The 22355-nt window shown below is 52.3% G+C and overlaps 1 protein-coding gene across 1 annotated transcript in view; it reads right to left on the bottom strand.

Annotated features, from left to right (window-relative positions):
* Esyt3 (extended synaptotagmin 3) overlaps positions 1 to 22355 on the bottom strand; it is a 40294-nt gene that overhangs the window by 2702 nt on the left and 15237 nt on the right. The window contains exons 2-19 of the mRNA XM_026385026.2: positions 20437 to 20478; positions 18195 to 18329; positions 14670 to 14746; positions 13154 to 13220; positions 12467 to 12556; positions 11928 to 11983; positions 10454 to 10574; positions 8170 to 8340; positions 7251 to 7333; positions 5510 to 5558; positions 5009 to 5098; positions 4489 to 4551; positions 4326 to 4388; positions 3744 to 3812; positions 3208 to 3294; positions 2493 to 2642; positions 1006 to 1487; positions 318 to 416 (exon numbers count right to left, since the gene is read on the bottom strand). Coding sequence (XP_026240811.1) covers positions 318 to 416; positions 1006 to 1487; positions 2493 to 2642; positions 3208 to 3294; positions 3744 to 3812; positions 4326 to 4388; positions 4489 to 4551; positions 5009 to 5098; positions 5510 to 5558; positions 7251 to 7333; positions 8170 to 8340; positions 10454 to 10574; positions 11928 to 11983; positions 12467 to 12556; positions 13154 to 13220; positions 14670 to 14746; positions 18195 to 18329; positions 20437 to 20478 — 1994 coding nt within the window. The remainder of the gene's footprint in view (positions 1 to 317; positions 417 to 1005; positions 1488 to 2492; positions 2643 to 3207; positions 3295 to 3743; positions 3813 to 4325; positions 4389 to 4488; positions 4552 to 5008; positions 5099 to 5509; positions 5559 to 7250; positions 7334 to 8169; positions 8341 to 10453; positions 10575 to 11927; positions 11984 to 12466; positions 12557 to 13153; positions 13221 to 14669; positions 14747 to 18194; positions 18330 to 20436; positions 20479 to 22355) is intronic.

Below are 22355 nucleotides of genomic sequence, written 5' to 3'. Positions count from 1 at the left end.
ATTTTTAAAATCTGAATTTTTGTATTTGGGGTACAGCAAGTACTCTGGAATTATACTCAGTATAATTCCAAGGGAATTATACTGGCTATCAGTCACCCCCAGACAGTTTTGTAGTAGTTATGTCCGAGCAAACCTCTGAGACCATCAGCCCCAAAGAATGACCATCCAAGTGCTCCTTTGGGGATTCTCTTCTTTCACAGCACACAAGCCTTCAATTCTCATTTCTTCCCAATATGTTACTTCTCCACCTGGGAACCTCACATCCTGGCCCCCACTTTAGTTTGTGGCCACCTGATGCCTCTAAAGAACCCTCCTACCTGCATCTGTTGATGAGCACCCTGAGGCAGCGCCGCAGACACACGTAGCGAACCGTGAGCTGAATCTCGCCAAGCCGCCGCTGCCCGCAGTCCCCACCTCTGTGAAGAAAGGGTTTGTCACCTCTCATCATTAAAGTGTTGGCCCTCTCCCCTAAGACAGAGAGACATGTCCTACTTGGGGAACACAGAGCCATGTAGGTTAATAATCTCAGGAATGTTCCATCTAGCGTCAACATTTATCCTACTTTGCAGTAGGAAGAGCATGAACCCTGGAGTGTCTCTGCCTTTGTCATGATTCCTGGGGGACTTTGGTAAATCTTACTTTTATGGTGGTAAGTTCTATCTTGTGGGGCTATTGTGAAGACTCAATTAAATCTCATAAAATAAGGCCATGGTAAAGAGTAAGTGACTACCAGTTACGTAATTCTATACTTCGTGCTTTTTGTATCATCCCAGTGAGACTCAATGTTTCTGCTGGAAGGGTCCTTAACAACTGCAGGCCAGCATCTCTTGTCCAGTTAGAGTAACTAGAGCCATAACTGGCTCATGCCCTGTGTCATGCTGCCTCTAGTATAGATGTTTTGTGGAAAACCAGAATTTGCACAGGTGTGTAAGTTCATATCTACTCTTCCATCCAGGGAGATACTTTTCATGCAGGTGATTTTAGAGATTAAGCAGAGGTGCATACTCAATGTAGAGGCTGTTATCTGTCAGGTCAAAGCAGGAAGAGGCCAGGGAGTTGAGCGAGGACATGCTGGGAGCTAGTCCTGTGGGTGGCCATGCGAATGGGGAGGTAGGGCATTTCATGGGCCTGGGTGACTTGATGGGCCCCGGAGAGTGGGGGCCTGGGACAGTCAAGAAGACGGTGGTTGAGCTCTTCTTCTTCCCTGGGGGCTCACAGAGCCCTTTGGCACTGTCCTTGCCTTTGGGCTCTGGGCCTGTCTCTTGGGGCTCGGGGACAGCACTGGTGGTGGTTGTGGCGTTCTTGGGTGCCTCCTTGGTGTTTGAAGAAGGGTCTGGGGGACATGGAAGATCTGTAGGGCCTTCTCCTTGGGCTGGGGCATTGGAACTGTGGTCAGTGGCCACCTTCTTGATGAACAGAGGGCCTTTCTTTAGGGCTTCGGGTCCTGTGTAGGGGCTCCCCAGCTCCCGTTCCTCCACACGCAAGAACTAGAAGCAGATGATAAGATGGTTATGGCTGGGCCTACCAATCAACTTCAGCTATTGTTTCTCCTTCCCCTCATCATCAAGACCCTAGGGAATTCCATTTCCAGAAATAAACATGGTAATCCAAATATGCTGAAAAGCCATTATGCCAGAATAAAACGAAACATCCTTTTAAATGCATAGCCAAATTTAAGTAATTCTTTAAGTGAAAAAGACAGTGAAAAGTGAAATACAAAAGTTAAGCTTTCCTTGGGTCAATGTGAGATCCTGAAGGTGGTTTCTGTGAAAAAGGTAGAATAATAATATACTCTAGGTTTTTCTTTGTTTTTTGGTAGGGTGGTGGTAGAGGAGTTGTAACTTATTGGCCTGTCCTCAGATTTATTGAGTTCATTTATTTTACCCATGGGTTTTGATACCCAAAGTAAAGAAAATAACAAATGAATCCAGACTTGTAATGCTTCTGAGGGTACCCAGTGGCAACAAAACTTCCTTGGGAAGAACAGCCAGCCTTAATGCAGGCCATTGTCAATTAGAGAAATGAGTCATCATGGAAATGTAGCAGCAGATCAGTGTCCCAGACCTTCCAGATGATAGAATGAACAATCTTTGCCAATGACCAAAGATGGAATATAGACACAAAGAGATACAATACAATTAAAAAAAGGTAGATTTGGAAGAGAGAATTAGAAAACTCACCACTGAAATAAACAGGTCGAACAGTAAACTAGGCATAGCCAAAGAAAATTTGTGATCAAGAAGGTAGAATGTAGCACTATGAGATGGGAAAGAGAAGATGAGAACAAGGGTTACAGAGGATAGCTGTAAAGGTTCAATGCAGAAGTTCTAGGAGGGACTGAAAAATAGGGAAGAGGCAGTATTTGAAGGAATATCAGCTGACAATATTCCAAGAGATGAAAACCAAATCCATTTCCTGGCATCTTCAGCACAGAGTAGTTTCTTCATGCGGGGACAGTTCACCTTGCTCCACCCCCAGGCCGAGGGGCTTACCCGAAGCACCAGCCTCATGGAGATGAGACTGTCCAGGCCAGAGTGGTCCAGCTGAAAGCGCTGCTCCAGGGTGAGGTCAGCGTAGGGGAGGATCTGGCATAGCGGGAACTCCAGCACTCCCAGAGCGCATTCCTGGTCATCATCTAGCACCTGGGCCAATTAGAGGGGGAACTAAATCCACCTATACCATGACTAAGTCTGAGCTGTGTAGCTACTGGCATCTGGTCCCTGCCTGCAAGTGCTCCAAGCTAGTCAGGTGGCTAGGGCCATCGGGCTTTAGAGACCATGGGCTGAGCTGCTCCACAATGGACTGTCCACGCAGGGCCCCAAATCCCTCAGCTCCTCAATTTCTTGTCCATGAAATCTTGGGCAAATCATTGATTTAGCCTCTATCTCCTCATGGGTGAAATAAACGAAATAAAGACTCTCTTCCCCAGATCTTTTGTGAAGATTAAATGAAAAAAAAATTGAAATCTGCCATTATCAATGTCCTGAGTATACTCTAAAGCTACTTTGTAACAACTATAAAGACCCTTGTGCAGGGACAGCCTCCTCCACAATGACCTTGGGCACCCGCCTGGAGGAGGAGACAAGGCCTTGGGGAGCCTCAGTCTCCTCTCCCTCACAGGCCCTGACTCACTGCCAGAACCGCTGGATACGCATGTCAGACTCGCAACCTCTTAACTGCATTCTAGGAGCCCAGATTCAAGCACACCTTCAGGCGGAGGTGCTCAGCTGCCACACTGTGCACAAAGAAGGAGAACACCTGGCTCCACACCGGGTCCTTGCTGTGGGGACAGATCTGGGAACAGAAGGAGGAGAGAGCACAGATACTGGCACCTGCTGCTTTCAGTCTGGCCCCAGAGATCAGATATCACATGCTTTAGTGGGGGACTGTACGAGGACCACACAGCTAGATTCAAAATGCTGACAGTGCTCTGCAGGGAAGTATGGGGACTAAAAACTCATATCATGAAGGCTCACTGAGCCCAGAGCTGACAGAATTCCTGGTGCTGGGGTAAAGGACACAGGCTGTAGGGCCAGGCCAAGCTTGAACCCCAATTCTGCTGCTTTGTACAATTGCTCTTGGGAAAGACCTCAGCTTCAGCTATAAAACTATTTTGGAGGTTATCATGAGGACTAAAGAGCCTACTAAGTCCTCAGTGTATGGGAATTTCTTCCTTTCTGCCTCCGTCCCTGAGGGCTGGGGCCCAACTTCCTTGGCCCAGGCCTACGCACCCGCTGTCTTACCTTACTTGTATGCGTCTTCTTGCCTACAGTCAGCTTTACATAGGAAGAAGGGTCTCTGCTGACCTTGTTCTGTGAGGAGGCAAACTCACAGCATTAATAGTGCTGTCAGGGTCATCTTGAGACACCACCCCCGTCAGTGGCTCCTGGGGTAACCAACTGCTTCTCTTTGAGAGAGGACTGCCCTGTGCTCCCAGGCCCTCTGGGCAGCAGTTACTATGCAAGCACCAGGACAGGACTGGCCTCAGGAGAGGCTTGATTACAGACTAGAGGCCCGAGCTGGCTTGGTAAACAGAGGCCCTTATTCCCTGGGGCTATGGAAATAGATGAAGTCATGTTCCAGTCCTCACAGACCCAGGCAATAACCTTCTGGGTCCCATTTATAAATGGGCAATAAAAGCTACTGACATCAGTCATCAGGGGACTCAGATGACAAATAGGGGCAAGTTGCTTAGTCCAGTGCTTGGTACATGGTGGATCCATGGAATGGTCCCCTTGTTGTCCCCTGACTGTATGCACAGACTGGTTACTTTCTGGGGTGGGGGGAGGCCATAATTTGCCCTTGCTTTGCACATCCACACTTACCCTGGCAAACCTGGAGAGTTTTTTGGCTCTATATTCACCATTCAGGTAGTCGAAAGGGTTTCTCTGCAGCACCAGAAGAAATGGAGTTAAAGCAACACATGGACTTTTGGAAGTAATGGGCACAAAGCAGGGTGCGTGTGACCCTGAAAACCTCACCACTCACCGGCAGGTTGCAGGCATTCTCCAAGAAGACCACAAGGATGGCAGTGGAGAGGCCACCATGGTCCTACAAACAGTTACAGGCTCTCACTGGGTGTCCCCAGCAGCAGGATACACCTGCTGGTTTTGCAGATGATACAGCAAAAAGAAGCCAACCCTTACTCTCCACACCAGCCGTAAGATCTCTCATGGCCTAACTTTTTGTTGAGGATAAGAGTACAACAAACGGCAGCATGACAGATTCAAATTAGACACAAAGGTGATTTCCCTGTTGACCTGGGATGACAGGCATTGACACAGAGCTCTTGACCGTGACTTCCGTAAACATGACTGAGATGTTTAGAAGCTTGTATGCTGAGAGATTAGGGGCTTCCCTGGGTGGAGAGAGGGGGCTGAGTGACATGTTTTCCAGGACATGAGCAAGAAGTAAGGGGCTTCATCTCCTCCCTTGCCTCTTCCTGTACACAGCCTGCACGTACCCTGTACCCGCTCTTGCTAGGGAGCCTGTGACATCCCGCACTCACCTCAGTCATAGCGTCCTGGTCAGTGAGCAGTGACAGCCACTCCAGCCGCAGATGCAGCCGCCCACTGTTTGTATCATTCAGGACAAACCACTGTGAGGTGGGGTGGGAGAGGGAAGTTCAGAAAGAGGGCCAGGGAGAGGCTACTGACCCTTTTTGGAACACTCAGTCTTGGGCTCCAGGAAAAGATGCCAACCCAGACATAGGCTCAGCAGGAAGGTGGGCAGACAGGTTCCAGGAGGGCAAGTGGTACTCAGCATGGACAGACCCACCCTGCAATGGTACATTCCCTGCTGGGATCCTCACTCTGGACATTTCCCAGGGAAGCTTCTTCTAACCCAGGCCCTGAGTTTCCCTGGAGCCACCTGTGCCTTACCCAGCTCTTGTCCCCAAGAATGGGGTGTATGCAGCCAGCACAGAAGGCCCCATTTCCCAGGACAATCTGCCAGGGCTGCCTTTGGGAAGTGGGCCAACCCCCCACCAGGAACTGTGGCACTACTTTACCTCATCCACCACTCTGTTTGTCATGACGTCCCCCAGGCAGATCTGCAGGCTGGAACACAAAGGGAAAGGAGGTCAGCACAAAGGAGGAGCACAGAGGGGGCCTGGAGGCCCATCTTGGAATCTACCTGGGGCCGTTAAGTCAACAGATCTTTTTCATCCCAAGAATCAATGGGATGTCAAACTTCCATTCAAGTGAAGGAAGGACTAGCTGACCACTGGGCACATGGTGCCCAGGGAGGCAGGCGGTTCCCAGACAAAGGGGCTGCTGGACATGTTGCCTGTGGACCTCTCAGCAGCAGGGCTACTAGCATTTTGAATGTGATGATTCTTTATTGTGCAAAACTGCCCATGCTTCACAGGGATTTAGCCTCCCTGGCCTGTGCCCTCTCCACACTGCTCAGTGCTGCAAGCACCACCCCCAGTCACCTTAACAGAATGCCCTCTGATTTGGAAACTGCCCCCAGGTACCCTGCAAGGGCTAAGATTGTGTGAGAGGTGGTGACTCCCACAGTACAGCGTCCCCTTGCTCACTCGCTCAGCCACATACGGCATGAGCCACAAACCACTCCTCTAATTTGCAACACTGAAACTACAACTGTTTCATTAAGATGGAAAATAAAGATGACAGGCAACACCTGTTAGTGAGCTGTTTCTTAGCTGTCAGGCTGTCTCCCATTTGGTTTTATTTCCACTTTTTATAATGACATTCATGGAATCAAGCAAGGGGGCAGGGTGAGAGACTAGAAACTCTCTTCTTTGCCTCTGGCCTGGAGGCGAGCAGTGCCAGCAGTTTCCAGGCTCCTCTGCTCATGTGAACACATTCAGGTCCTCTGAATCCCATGACACAGCTTCCCTACCTACAAATTGGGTCTCAATCAGCACATAGATGTTACTTTTTTTTTTGTATTGAGGAGTGAATCAGGGGTGTTTAACCGCTGAGCCACCTCCCTAGCCCTTTTTATCTTGAGGCAGTATCTCACTAAGTTGCTTGGGGCCTTGCTAAACTGCTGAGACTGGCGCTGAATTTGTGATCCTCCTGCCTTAACTTCCTGAGGAACTGGGATTATAAGCATGTAACACCACACCTGCTACTTTGTTTTTAAAAGTACAGAATACTCTGACATTTGGCAATGGCAACTTACTCATTTGAACATTCAGCCAGTGCCCTGGGAATGGACATCCATTCATGTTTCCAGGGTGAGGAGGGGGTGTGTTCTGCTACCACAAATACTTATGCAATAGCATTTTGAGTACTAATGCTTTTATTTTGTAGGAGATTCCTGGACATGGGACTGCCTGACCCAAAGACATGTAAATCTGAAGGTTTGATGGCCAGTCCCACCCCAGCCATTTCAACCTTCCTAGAATCCCGAGGGAGTGGCCAGGGTTCTTTGGAACTGGATCCCTTGTCATCCATGCCAGCCTTGCCCTCTGCTCCAAGTGGGGACTCTGGGTACATTGTCAGGAGGGCAGAAAGCAGAGCCCATCATGCAAAATACTTGGGGTTCTCTCTGGCCTGCCCCAGGGTTTAGGTCAGGGGTGGAGACTTGAGAGACATCCAGGAAAGTGAGTGGCAGAACTGTGGTTGGTGGGGCAGGCTGCCTGGCACAGTCACCATTTCAAGGTGACCAGAGAGGGTTACAGGTCAGTAAGCAATGAGAGCAGGGGTGCCTGGGTCCTCACAGGCTTAGCCCACAGCCCCAGGCAGGGGAGGTCCAAGGCCCAGTTCCATCCTCCTCACCTGCCAAGGAAGTCATCCCTGTCCGTGTCCTCATCATACAGGTCCACCTCCAGGTCCTGCCCAGGGACTTCATACACCATGAACTGAAAGGAGAGAGGTGTCCTGACCAATAGGTCGCGACTGATCCATCAGCCCTTATGACCTGAGGGAGCCAAATCCCAGCCTGGTGCGCAGGCAGGTTCCTGGCCTTTTAATTGCCTCAGAACCCCACCCACAAGGAGGAAAGGATGCCCCTCACACAGGGTGGAGGAGGCTAGAGAACATGAACAAACCGGGGCAGTGGCTGCTATCCACTCTGCCTTGGGCCTGTGGGTTCCGGAGCACTTGCCCATTACACTCCCTTGGCCCCATGGCTGTGGCACCCCAGGACACTGATCCACCCTTTATCACTGTTTCCCTGCCTTGGCCCATTTATGACAGCACACAGATGGCTGGTTGTGAGGGGAAGTTGGAGAGGGCACCAAGGTGGCAGTCCTGGAATGTGAAATTGGAGGGGCCTTCGAGGTCTTAACAGACTGTGGGTCCACCCTTCAAGTAGCAGGGACTGTGGGTGGACCTAATGAAGGACTTCAGGTACCTGATGTGTGGCTCTAGCAGGGAAGGCTGGGGTGTGGGCAGAACTGCCTGTCTGAGGGTCTTTTTTTTTTCTTTGAGAATTTCCAACAAAGCTAATTCTGGTAGGGAAAGAAGATAGGGGGATTTGCCTGCAGGCTGAAAATACAGGACCAAGGCAGCCCACCTCCAGAGGCCTGGTGGATATGGGGTCAGGAATCACACCAACCTGCCTGCCCATCTCCAAGTCCCATGGCTGGCCAGAGCTTCTCCACAGGACAAGGCCCCACCTTGACTATGCCCAGCACAGCCCAGATGAAACCTCTAGACACCCAGGACTGTCAAAAGAGGCCAAGGAGACCCTTACCTCAAATACCTCATTCCAGGTGGGGTTCAGGTTCTTGTAGATGGTCCTGCTCCGGAAATGCTGCAAGCCGATGCTCACCTTGGCGTAGGGGTCTGATTTGCCTCCAAGCCCCAGGAAGCCATCCTTTGCGGACAGCTTCTCAGCTTCCAGCAAGTAGACTCTGATCACCCCCTGGAAAAGCCCCCCCCCCCCCAGGGCTCACAGCTGCTTCCAGGGCTGCATCAGCCATCAAGGCCCAGGAAAGCAGGGCCACAGTCATCAGAGATCACTACCACCCCCAGCTCACCTGCTCCATGGTCTGGATGGGGAGGTGGAAGCCAGAGACAGCAATGAGCTGGCCAAAGCCACACAGCAAGTGATGGTAGGAACTCAGGCTCTCCCAGTGCACCAGCATGTTTTACCATGTCTCTGACCCTCCCACCCACCCTGCCTCCAAACTGCTACATGGAGGGCTATTCAAATGCACCCATTTCCTGTCCTGTACCAACAATCATGTCGCCTCAGGAGCTTCCTCCTTCCCATCAGCCCTCTTCACGTAACCTGCATATAGACTGAGTCCTAACATCATTTCTTTTCCACACCCAGTGGAGCATCCTGTGGGCACTGCCTGCTGCTGGTAGGAAGTCCTTCTACTCATTAAGGCCCCACACCAAGTGTCAGCCACCACACCCTGGGCCATGCCACAGCACAGAGCTCTTCTGCACACTCATAGAGGGATGTTCAAAAAGAAATGAAAACTAAAACACTCTTAATAACAAACAGCACAGGAAATCTGAAAAGAACGATTCACAGGGCTTGAGGTCTGCCGCCATCCTGGAACTACTACTTTAGAAATAGCAGTAAATACATATGCATTTTCCCCTTGACCCACATTTTCTCTTTGTTCCCATATCTGGGAACCTATCCCAAAGGCATGCCGGCAAAAATATAGGATGACGCCTGCACAAGGCTATTCACTGCACTGTATCTGTAACAGCAAAAGTCCAGACACATGACCTAACTGTTCATCAAGGGGTGAACCAGCTTCAGTACATTCCCACAGTGAAGAGCCTCCCAGCAGCTGTGAAGGAATGAGGGCGGTCTCCATGCTGCCATTGTGAGATTTCCACAACCCAATGAGTGACAAAAACAAGGTAGGGAAACTACAGTAGGCTACCATCTTCCCAAGGAAGGGGACTATGAAGATAATCAAATATGTGCACATAGGACCGTATATATCTATCTATTCTTACTGAAAACCAAGGAAAAATCAGGGCAGGATAAACCATTAGTTATAGGAACTGGAGGGAACAAGAGGTAGAAGTTGAATTTCTTAAAATATAATTTGGTTTTATATAGAACTTTAGAAACACACAACTATTTGCATAATTGTAAAAGGAAATTAAGGTAACAATGAAGTCATAAAAAAGAGACTGAAACAAACAAATGTAAACATTTGTGGCCAATGGAACTATTCCAAGGGAGTCTAAAATGTAGTAGTGTGACTACTCGTACATCCCAAGTGGGACATACTCTAAGGACAGTGGGACATACTCTAAGGACAGCAAGTCTTTAGTAATTGTGATATGGGAGGAGGCATTTGTATTGTTACTTGGGGACCATCACACATACAGTGCAGGCCACACCAGTGTGCCACCATGGGAAGGCTGAGAGGACACATGAGCTGTATCCCCAGCCAGCCTGGGTTTTCTGGGATCCCCCCCCCCACCCCTACCCCTCAGCAGATGTGTGCCTCATTCGGTGAGAAGGCCATGCTCTTACCTGGTGCTGAGGGTAAGAATGGGTGCTTTCCCCTCTCTTGGGGTCCTGACTCCCAGCCCCCAGGAGTTCAGGCCCACAGCCAAGGCACCTTTGTGTAGAGACTGTCCCCAAGGGAGTCCTGAGCTGGACCCAGGATGGGAAGACAGTGTGGCTCAGTGCACCAGATCAACCAAGACTCTTCCTCAGTAGACCCAAAGGTTCTTCCTGACCCAAACTGACAGAGTCCAGGGACCTCCTGGGGTGTCATGGGAATGGCTGCACACAATCCTCAACACAAGCCACAGGGGCTGCCAGGAGCACAGAAGACAATGTGCCTGGGCTCTGCCCCTCCCTGGATGGTAAAATGACTTCAGGCAAAGTCATCCCACCTCCTAGCCTCAGTCTCCACCCTCTGAAATGGGATGCCAGCCCTCGAAGGGTAGAAATTAGGATCAGTATCTGAGAATGCATTTCAGGACACCTCCCCAGCCGCCCAGGTGTCCCTCCACACTGATGCTGCGGCCAGCACCAGGTACTCACTCACACAGGGCAAAGGGAAGCGCAGGTTGGTCACATCCAGGCCCTTCTTCACAGGCACAGTCACGCGGTTGGGCAGCACCAGGTGGGCGGCAATGAGGTCCTCCAGCAGGCTGTCTGACACTTCACTGGGGTATCAGGCATGACCAACTATAGCAAGTAACACTCCCTCCCCATGCCACCTGTCCCTCCACCCAGCCTCAGCACTGGAACCGACAGCCCAGCTAGGTGTGGGCCCTGACAGGCAGCCTGACCACTTCCCATCTGGATGGAGGTGGCTATCCATTTTGACAAACCCTGATATTCTGTCCCAAATAGCAGCCCTCCCACCTGCACCCTCTGGCACCCACCACCCCAGCCCTGCTTTGTTCTCTGGATGGCCAAGAACAGACCCTGGGCCTGGGTATGATCTCAGCTCAACTGCCCCCTAGTTGTGTGACCTTAGGCATATCACCCACCTCTGTGCACCTGGGTTCCCTCAACTCTAGGAGGTCGGCTAGCAATGCTGGCCTCCTTGAGTAGCTGTAGGGGAGGAGACGTGTGCGGTGCCTGGACCATGGAAACACTACGCAAGAGCTGGCTACTGTAGCCTTCTGCTGCCTGGCACGCCCCTGTTCTCATTATAGCCCACCTCGTTCTCCCCAAAACAGGGATATAGGGACAGGAGGGACACACAGTGAGTGCTCAACAAATGTTGTTTGAATGAAAGAAGTGCTTATCCTGGCCAGTCCCTGTCCCTCCTTCCTGGGGAGGCATGTCTGAGGGGCTGGAGCCCTCCTCTGCGCCTCACCAGGGGCCTGGGACCTCCAGACCAGCCCCTCCTCACCAGCCTCCGCTGTGACAGCCAGCCCCTCCTGTGCCTGAGTTCATGACCACAGTCATGAGGCCACCTGGACTTCTCACCACAGACATGGGCTAGGGAGGGGCTAGCTTGAAGAATGAAGAGGATACCTGGATGTGCCCAATCCCAGTATATGGTCACCACATCCCCAAATGCTCTCCCAGGGACCTCGAGTCAGAGGAACCAGGCTTCCCTTTTACTGACAACAGGCCCAGAGAAGTGAAATAGCCTGTCCACAGTCACAAATTTGCTAAGTGACAGAGCCAAGAGCTAGCTGGCCTGGGCTCCTCTCTCACTAGCCCCCGTGGTCTCCAGAACACCTCATCTGATCAGAGCCCCAGGACAGGGACCTGAATGCCCCTCAGCCCAACACTGAGTAAAGCGCTTCTTGCCCGTGTGTGTGTGTGTGTGTGTGTGTGTGTGTGTGTGTGTGTGTCTCTCTTCTGGGCACAGCCCTGTCAGCCTCGGCCCACACCTACAGAGGCTCTCCCTGTGGAAGGGAGGGCTCAAGGCTGTCCCTCTCGCCCCAGTCCTCATGCATGGAATAGGAGGGTGGGCACATCCTTATGCAGCTCCCGGCACTGACAGCAGAACCCTGTGCCTCCACTGGGGACCTCCCTGGAGGTTCCCAGGCACTTACTTGATGCCTGGTGCATCCAGCAGGTTGGTCAAGCCTGTCCAGTTGATCTGCAGATGCTACAGGGGCAGGAGGAGGCTGTTAGGCCACAAGGAGCTGAGAACCTCTTCCAAGTACCTCACACCTGCCTGAACAGAGAGCCCAGCCTGCCAGGGTTGCCCCCTGTGGGCAGGTCAGATGGGCAAGGGCACCTCCCTGACCTGCTCAGACCTTAGCTCAGGATGAAGCCAGGGCTGCCAGCCTGCTGCCTCCTGCCTCCTGCCAAGACCCACCACAGGAGGAAGCCTGCCCATTCGGCTGCAGGCTGCCTGGCCTTGGAGAGTGGAGTTTGTGAGCTCTTCTTCAGACCACCTGTGTGCCCCCTCTGGGCTTTGTCTCTTGGTAGGACCAAGTCTGGCTCCTCAGGCTGCTGGAGGATTAAGCGAGGCAGGAGCATGAGGGCCTAGGCCTGGGGGGGGGGGGGGCTATAGCAATGTCCATTCTTGGGCTCCAACCCAAAGGCTCTGCTCAGGAGCATCTCTGCCCCTGTCCCCGGGGCTCACCGGCTTTTGAAGGAAGAATACGGTGACAGCTCCCACGAAGGGCTTGTCCACCAGGAGGGGCTCCAGGATGACCCGCAGGGTGCCCTGCAACTGGATGGGCACAGAGGCTGAGAATGCAGGTCTTCTTCTGGGTCTGCTGCACTCGGCCGAGGTCATTTCCTACCTTGTTCCATGTCCATATCAGGACCACCTACCCTAGGCCACCTGCTGTCACAGTAGGGACCACACTGGGCGTGCAGGAGCCTGGACATAGCATCAACTCTTGTGCCAGCCACCAAGGCCACAGACTGACCCCAATCACTTTCTGTGTTGTGCTAACCACTCCAGGAGCAGGGACGCAATGCTGCGTGTTCCTGGGGTGACATCGCCACCTCCTGCTCTCACCTGGATGTCTAAGCGATGGTTCTTCATCACTCCAGAATGCCTCTCTCCCCCAGGCAGCTGGAGCCGCCCAGGGACTTTGCAACCTGAGGCAGGTTGTGCAGCCCTGAGGCAGAGCTGGGGCTGAAGCCCAGCACCACTTCCTGGCCATGTGACCCTGGGCCTGCGGTTTCTTCAGTCCCCAGCCTGTGTTTGGTTCCTCACCACCTTTTGCAGCCTGCTCCTGCCTGAGCTGGCTCCCGCCTTCCAGGTACTTTTTTCTGTCCCCAGGAGCTGGAACAGAGGCAGTCATGTGGCTCCACCCACCTGGATCCCATTCACACCTGCATGTATCTTCTGCAGCTCCACACTGATCTCACAGTCCCCGATGTAGCTGAAACCGGGAGGGAGAAGGAAGAATGGAGAGGAGGCAAGTCCACCCTCTCAGAGAGGTCTGGAAACTTGCCCAGTGTTGCACAGCCTGATCCCTGGCTGCTGGCCACCAAATCTAAGCTATGTCACTTGCTACACAGCCTCCCCTATAGCCTCAGCCTTCCTTGATTCTGTTTAGACCCTAACCCAGGTCCAGATCAGGAGAGATAGCCCCTTAGTCCCCTGCATTTTGGTATCCTGGGTATGTCCCCACCTCTGACCTTGAGGACAATGACTCTGAACATCACCTTGCCCCATGACACCCAAAGATGGAAAGAATCAGCTCTTGGTAAACACACTGCCCCTCTCTACCACTGCTGCACCCCTGCCCCATTTCTGCCTGGGTCTCTTTCCAGAAGCAGCCCCAGTGCTTACATCAAGCCACTGCCCAGGGTGTGGCAGTGGAGGTGGGCAAAGATGACAAGGCCTCAGGCTGCAAGAACAGGAGCCCAAGTCTATTTGGGGCCTCAGGGAACCCAGGACAAGTGCCCTTGAGGGTAAAGATCAGGAGACTATTAAAGGTCAGAGGACTAAGGGGGATGACAGAGTGGCTGTCACACATCTGCAGGTCATAGGCAGAGGAGCCTGACGTCACAAGTCAGAAATGCTGAGTGGGGGCAGGCAGGATGGACAGACAGGGGCCCTGGGTACTGCCTGGGAGGCTGGGTGGGTCAGATGGCATCCAGGGGCTCCAACTATTCACACAGGATCTCATGGCAGAGCCTCAAGGGCCAGGAGCACCTGGTTGCCTGGAGACCAATCCCTAAAGAGGGGTGGGTGGCCCCAGAATTGGCTCCCATCTCCCCAGCATGCTCTCAGGGCCAGCTTCTAGGCAAAGGTTGGAAAATGAGAGACACTGGGAAGGAAGGGCGGTCACTCTGGGACTCAGGAGTTGTTCAAAGCACAACTCAAATCTCACCACCTGCAGGAAGACACCCTGGACGGAGCCTCTCTTGATCCTGACTCAAGCCTGTTATGAACCTCACTTGAAAGAGGTGCCTGGGTCCCGCCTGCTAACCTAGCTGCTTATGAGACTTTGCATCCTCCTGGCCTCCAGCTGGCCTTTCTCAATCCGTGCTCGGAATTCCCTGGGCTTCCCTCCCTCGTTCTCTCTGCATCCTGAGGCAGTTGGTCTGACCCTCTAGGTGATCCCAGCCCCGGCTTCCTTGTTATCCAGAATGAGCCAGGGGGTGGGAGAAGCCAGGACTGGGCCGTGGGCCCAGCGAGTGGCAGCTCCCCCAGGACCAGTCATTCTTCCTTCCATTTTTCCTGATACTCCTGCCCTTGTGCCCCAGCACAACGAGGGGTTCCACAGCCCAAATCAGAGTGTAGACATGCCACTGCATCTTCCAACTGGGTGCTTCCAGAGTTTCCCTGTCCCTGGAAACCCCCACCTGGCACAAGGGCTCACCATATCTGCAGGTCCAAGGTGACCTGTCTTCGGTTGCATTTGTTAGTATGTACCTTGACACCATTTACCCTGGGGCACTGGAAGAGATGGCAGACAGGTCAGTAGGTTCTCAAAACAGAGATGGCCACAAGCCCCTGCCCACAAGCCGCTGTGCTCCTGGGCTGAGGCACGCACACACACAGAAACCCACCTGCAGCCTGAGATGCCCCTCCCTTGAAGGTGTCCCCTCCTTTGTCTCCTGTCACAGCTATTTACTGGGCGTCTACCCTGCACAGCCCAGTACTGGGAGAAAGCAAGGAGCAAGAGGGACCGAGTCTGCTCTCATAGGCCTACAGTCCAGCCCAGGAGACAAATAGGGCAGGGAGGGGCCACAGGAGGAGCAGCCCTGCTGTCCTGAGGCATCTGGGACTTCAGGACCTCCTGACCAGCTTGGGCGGGGCTAAAGTAGGCTCCTGAAGGAGGAAGCATTTAAGCTAGTCTGGCGGGTGAGTTGGCCCCATAAAGGAAAGGGAAAGGGGCAGGATCCTTGGTGAGGGATCCCATCCTGAGGATTCAAGTGCACTGCTACAGAGCCTTGGGCCCTGACCTTGAGCCAAGACCTTGGTTCCCAGGTAACTTTCCTTCTGCTTTCAGCTCCACCTGCTCAGACTCTTCTGTCCAGCAGTCTGGTTATTACTGATCAAGGGTAAAAAAAAAAATTTCATTTGAATCTTAATTAATGATGTTCATGCTGGGTTAGGGGTGAAGTTCACCAATATCTATTTAGTTTGAAATGCATTTTTTTAAATGAGTAGACAGTCATAAAAACAGTGAAATTATGGCATTTGCCGGTAAATGGATGGAACTGGAGGCTATCATGCTAAGCGAAATAAGCCAATCCCAAAAAACCAAAGGGGAAATGTTCTCCCTGATATATGGATGCTGACTCACAATTGAGGGGGGTGGAGTATACCAGACTGCATGGGGTAGGGGGTGTGGGAGGATGAGAATGGGAAAGACAGTGGAATAAATTGGACATAACTTTCCTGTGTTCATATATGAATACACAACCAGTATAGCTCCACATCATGTACAACCACAAGAATGTGAAGTTATACTCCATGTATGTATATGTGTCAAAATACACTCTACTGTCATGTGTATATAAAAAGAACAAATAAAGATATGTAGAGAGATAGATGCATGAATATGTAATAAATAAAATATAGCCAAAGATTACCATCTGCACAATTTAGATGGTAGGTACATGATGTTCACTGAATAGCTTTAAAATTTTTTTTTTGTTTGAAATTTTTCATAAGAAAATATTGCAGAAAAAATTCAATCAGTACCACTAGAGAAAAGATTCATTAACTTTTGACTTGCTCCACAAAAAGTGGATTTACAAATGCACTGTCCTATGGAATGGTTCTGAGTATGGAGAAGAAAAAAAGGGAGAAAAATGTATTATAGGACATATTAGACAAGTTCACTAAAAATGTCATATGGTTTTTCCAGAGTCTGTGATAAGTGTGATTTGTCAGCTTTTTAAAATGTGTAACATGCTCCAATTTATTTTCTTATTCTTTCTCCTATTTATTTATTGTTTAATAAATGTTATTTATTTTTTTATGTGGTGCTTAGGATTGAACCCAGGACCTCACAGGTACTAGGCGAGTGCTCTACTGCTGAGCCACAACCCCAGCCCTCCTATTTACTTAATATTCACTTTACCCCCATTTTGCATTTTTGATTCTACATTCCTTTTCTTCTAGAGTCCCCAGTACTATGGAAGCCTCTAACGGCACAGCCCCTGGCTCTGCCTCGCCTCAGTGGAAGCCTGTGTTAGAAGAGGGTGCTGTGACTAAGCCACCCAGGGCCTGCTGGGTGTTGGGAGGGGCTTACCTGGTACCTACAAAAGCTTGGCCAGCCCCAAAGACCCACATCCACAGAGCCAGGTCTCAGGGAGAAATGACTGCCTGGAGGCCTCTGCCATGAAGACCTACTCTGTGCCAACAGGACTCACAGTCAGGTGAGGAGCACCAGGCTAGAATTGACCTCCACAATGCAGGGCACTGCCACCAGCCACATAGAGCCATACCAAGGCCAGGCCTGCCATATGTGCCTCACCACCACCTTAAGAAGTGGCTCTTTTCCTTTCAGACATGAAGAAACTGGAGCTCAGAGAGGTTTAGTCCTTGGTCCAAGTGCAGAGGGAGCTGGGCACAGACTTGATCTTCCCTGGCATGGGGAAGATCATTCCTTAGGATGACTTGCCCCAACACCACGTCCCAGGCGCCCAGTCAGAGGAGTGGCCTGGTTGGGCAGGCTCTGCAGTCAGCAGAGAGGACTCTCAGGTCTCCTGCCTGCTGAATTAGTCACATGCCAACTCAGCGCTTCCTCACAGAAGTCCCCCAGCCCCTGCGCCAGCCCTCGCCCCTCCACCTCTGAACCCCTGAACCCAGGTGCTTGACCACCCTGCACGCACTGCCTTGGTTCCCCTACTAGCTCGTCTGTCTCCTGTAGGCAGGTGTGGCGCATGCGCTCCATAGCACCGAACACAGCGCATGCTCGGTAAGCTGTGTGTGAGCCAAGCAACCCTGGGCCAAGCTGGTGCTGGCAGAGCCCGGGCGGCCTAAACCAGAGTCTCTGCGGGTCAGGCAGCCTCCTCTGCCCCGTCTCCAGGGCTGGCAGGCTGGCCTGCTCTGAAACCAGCATACTCCAGGGCAGGCTGGATGCCAGCACCTCTGATTTACTGAGTGGTGGATGTCATGACAGCGATGATCCAAATAAGACTCACCTCGGTGGGCTCTTTGGGGTGGGAGGAATGGGGTCCAGAGGGTGAAACTGGAAACCTGGTTCTAGACCCGGGATGTGATGTTAGGTGTGAACACAAACCTCTTTGGCCATGGGCCATTTTATCCTAGGATCCCTGTTGGCCTTAACAGAGTTGTGGGGGCTTCCAACCAAATGCCAGGACCAACCAGGGCATCATAAACTGTTTTATGTACTATCATAGACCATGAGGTTAGCATGGCTTGCTCATCATGAATCTGTCTGGCACCACTTTTTTTTTTTTTTTTTTTTTGTATCAGGGATTGAACCCAGGGTTGCTTAACCTGGCTCTTTTTTCAACTTTGAGACAGGGTCTCACTAAGTTGCTTACGGCCTCACTAAGTTGCTGAGGCTGGCTTTGAACTTGAGATCCTCCTGCCTCAGTCTCCCTAGATGCTAGGATTGCAGGCATGCTTCACCATGCACGGCATGTTTTAAACATTTTTGCAAGAGGAACAACTTCTCACTTCCCCCTTCTGCTTCTGAGACGTAGCTTCCTGGGAACCTGTAGATATGGCAGCACAAGGACTGGGGGGTGAAGGCTATAAACTGAGGCTGATGCTGGGAATTGCATATTGTGGGGGTCGCCTCTCTCCAAGGTCCAGTAGGATCTTTACAGTCAAGTGACCAGGGAGTGGGAGGCAGGAAAAGAGGAGACAGAGAAAAGACTTCCTAGCAAGTCCAGGCTGACCTCCCTGAGACAACACCCACCTTCTGTCCAAAGTACAGCTTGGTGAAGGTGAAGGTCCTCAGGTGGGCACTCTTTTCCCGGATCTTGGGTTCAAGTTTCTCCCGAAACTTGTTCTCCATGATCATGCTGAGGTAGGGCCAGATCTGGGCGATGATCTGTGAGGACAGGAAGAGGCCCTTGGTGGTCAGGTATGTGCCCCTGACTAGAGACCCGCACCTGCCCAGGACGAGGTCCTGATTGTCTATAGCCCTGTCCCAGGGGTAGGGGCCCCATGGTTCCTATGCTGCAGCACCCACTCCCCTGCCTGCCCACCCATGTGTCTGCCTGTCCTCTTTCCCTCAGACATCTAATAACTACAGCCATGGTTTCCACACTTGTGCAGGCAGCAGGACCCCAAGGTTTGGGGGACATTCTGCAGAGCCCCATGGAAATACTCATCCACTAAATCTAATAACATGAAGCCCTTTAGCTCTGTGCTAAAATGTAATCTCATTCTACACCGTGGTGACACAAAGAATGAGCAGATGACAGAGGTATGGGGGAAAATATTACAGAAAAAAAAAAAAGAGTTAAACTGTTTCCCCAGGGATTTTTATTTCCAGCAGTCAGAAAAGGCAGCCTTTTTCTGATTCTGCAGAATGGCTCCTGGTGCTGGTCTAGGAACACACAGGTGGGACCAAGTTCCCCTTGAAGTCGGTACCTTATAACACCATAATGCATTCATGCATCATTTGAAAATTTCTCAGTTCCACTATAACCTTACAGAATGCCCATTGAATCTTCGGCCTTTGTCGACCAAAATGTCCTTACACAACATGTGAGTGCACTGTTAGAGCATTTAAAACTAACCTATAGACTATTTGGGCTTCACTTTTACCCCTCATGTCTCTTCCTATTCTAGCAGGAGGGAGGTGGAGATGGCAGGTGGTAGTGGTGGGGGGGGGGGGCTTGGAGGGGCTGCCGGGCTATTTCCTGTTGGAGCAGCAGCCTCTCCTCCACCCTGCCTGTTGGGTTTGGGCCTTAATTTAAAGGTGGACCTCCTTCCCATGCCCCCCTTCCAAACCCATAACTGGAAGAGCTCATGAGATTTGCAGAGGACTGTTGAAAGCCCTGGTTCTTTCTGTGGGCTGGTCCCAGCTTCCTGCAGCGCTGGTCTGTCACTCTCTGGTGCCTCTGGAGTGCAGCCTAGAATGAGGTCTACCTCCCCATGGTAAGGATCAGGATGGGCCTCATCCCAATAGCCCTCTACCTCCAATGCCTCTTGAGGCCTGACCTTCAGACATGCAGCAGTCCAGGGCGTGGCTAACACACACACAGAGGACCTCTACAAGGCTTGCTCCAGAGACCCCAGGCACTGCATTAATCCACAGAAACCTTGCCTCTCCTCCAAAGGCAGAAACCTGTTCCCTCTGAATTTTACCCAGAGGCTGGGGTGGGGCGTGGGGCGAGTTTTGATGCACTCTGAAATGACATTTCTAGTAATATAAAACACCAGCCTTAGATCAACAACTATCAGGAAGTTCTTTCTTATACCCAACCTAAGTTCCTCCTGCTACTGGCTAAGTCTTCTCCCAGAACAAAGGCAAGGGCTGTATTACGTCCAGTGTCTGGAGACTTGAGGTGAGGACTGCAGTGGGCCTTCACAAGTTTGGGCAGCTCAGGTAGGAGAGGGACTCAGGTTTCTCATTTGTAAAGTGGGGCTCCTTGCAGGAAGGTTAGAAGGCAACCCTCAGAGCATCTGGCAGTAGTGCCCAAAGGAAGTCACCTAGATGATCTAACAGCAATCATAACAATGACGTCAGTGAAGGAGTAATTACTCCCATTTTATGGATAAGGAAACCAGCTCAGAGAAGTGAGTCAAACTTCTCAAGGTTGCACAGCCACCGTGATGGTGCATCTGGCCTGAAAACCAGGTGAAATCCAGAGCTGTTGTCTACCTATGTCTGCCTCTCCCTGCCAAAGTGCTGATCTTGTCAGGGAGCCGGGGAAGGGTCATACTTTTCTCTATACTATTTTCTGATGTGCCCATGTATTAATCTTAGACTTTTTCTTAAAGATAAGAAAACCATTCTGGTGAATGAAGAAAGGGGAGGTTGCTACCCCAGCAGCAGAGGGGACACCTCAGTCCTTCCAGAGCAAGGGAACTACTGGACCTGAGGTCTTTGTCCCAGCCCCACCCACCTCCCGGCTGCAGCAGGTGACAGGCTGCAGCGAGCACCAGGCGCAGGGAGTCCACCCGCCCGGCCCCGCCCACGGCCTTACCTTGTTGGCCCACTCGACCCGCTCCACATCCGGGAAGTGGATCTAGGAACAGAAGCCCCGAGGGCAGTTTAGACTGGAGCTGCGCGCCCCGCCCCGGGAACCAGGTGCGTGGCTGTGTCGCCCTGCTGTGGCCTGGCAGGTTCCCCCAGTGCACCCAGGCGCTTCCTCCCCTCCCACCTCCCCTAGGTCGCAAGGGCGCGCTCTCAGCATCCAATGGACACCCTGCCCTGGCCACTCAGGGAGGCCCTGCCTTCAGGGAGCGCACCCTCTGGTCTGGCAGGTGGTGAACCAACAGCACCTAGGCGGGCGCAGTAGAGGCTTGTTCCTGGGGCAGATGGCACGCTTGTGGGTGGCTCTAGACCTGCAGCGAGCCTGGGAGGATCCCTGCAGTTCCACCCCTCTCCTGGCCCCCAGCCCAGCCCCCAGCCCTGCCCCCAGCCTGGCGGGAAGAGGCCAGGAGCTGGGGGGCGGGGTCTGGAAACTTGTCTTTTGCATATGCAAATAAGCCCCGCCTTCCCTGCCAACACGGGACCACCCCCTCCATAACACCCAGATTTGCTCCTTGGCAAACTCTATCCTGTTACTTGTTTTAGTGACACAAGCTATACATAGTTTCTGGAGCAAAATTAAGCAATGCATGAATTAGCTAAGCAAGAGGAAAAAAGGTTTTAGGGAAAGCCATCCTCCAGGGATGACCTCCTTAAGGGGTTGACGTTTCACTGGCAACTGGGGAGGGGGTGTGGGGAGGCTTGTACTCTCTCCCTGACCTGGGTTTCCAGGAACCCCACCAAAGTTGCCCCTTCCCCAGCAGCCTCTGGTTACAGCTTCCTTCAGGGCACAAGCCCCATCCTCTCTGCCTGCGCTGTGTGGAGTCCTGAGTGAGCCCCAGTGGGGGGTGGGGGTGGGAGGGCTGAGGGGCTAGGTGGAGTGACAGCTCTGCTGGCCTTTGCATGACATGATATGGAGAGCCCTTAACCCCCTCCTTGCAGGAGTCTCAGGAGCCACATCTGTCCCCAGCTTCCCCAGGAGAGGAGGTGGTCTGAGTGTGAGTGTGCAGGGCACCTGGCCCAAAAATGTGGAGCAGGAAAATGCTGGCATTGGCAGTGCACATGGCAGTCCCCGAGCATGGGGCCAGCTGGGGATCAGACTCACCATGAGCCTGTGCCACTTCCTCTGGTGGAGAAAGGGCCTGCCCTCCCTTCCCCAAGGCCCAGAAGACAGGATCCTCTAAGTGCCAGGCTGTGGGATGGTTTGGGGATTTGCCCTGAAGGCCCACCCTCAGGACAGAGCCATGCAGTTCTCTTAGGAGCACAGTTTTTAACTGCCTTGGAAGTCAGAGAAGGTCAGAGGAGCCCAATGCTTTTCAGACTCTGGGACAGCACGCCATTTTCCCTGCCTGCTTCAGGTTCACAGCTCTGGGCAGTGGCCGGTTCTAATGGAGAGGTTAATATTCCAGGTGCTGAAGGAAAACGCTGCATGGTTCCCAGAGGGAGTTCTGCCAGGCCCATGGGAACGATGGGGGACGGAACTGGGAGAGCAGTGGGCAGCAGCTCAGGTCAGCCGGCCAGCTCAGATGGGAGAAGTCGCCTGTCACCATACATTCCCTGTGGCCATCCTAGGTCAGCTCCCAAGCTGGGAGCTGGGCAAGTGGAAGGAGAGACCCTTTCGTTGCTGCCCAGAGGCCTCGAGATGGGCTTCAGCTCATGACTTCTTTCTAGGACTTACCCTCATCCAGCCACCTGACCTTTCCAGTCCCCACCAAGGGCTGCACATGCCATTCCATCTCTGAACCCATTCCCAGCTCCCCTCTGACTGCTTCATTCATTGCCCTCTCAGACCTCACATCCTCCGGGGGGCCTCTCCAGGTCTCCTAAGTGGAGGACAGGTGTCCCTCTAGGGTCTGCTGGTTCTCCATCACA

The sequence above is a fragment of the Urocitellus parryii genome, chromosome 2 (assembly GCF_045843805.1).
Source record: "Urocitellus parryii isolate mUroPar1 chromosome 2, mUroPar1.hap1, whole genome shotgun sequence".
In the NCBI taxonomy this organism is placed as follows: domain Eukaryota; kingdom Metazoa; phylum Chordata; class Mammalia; order Rodentia; family Sciuridae; genus Urocitellus; species Urocitellus parryii.
This window is presented reverse-complemented; position numbering and strand designations above follow the sequence as displayed.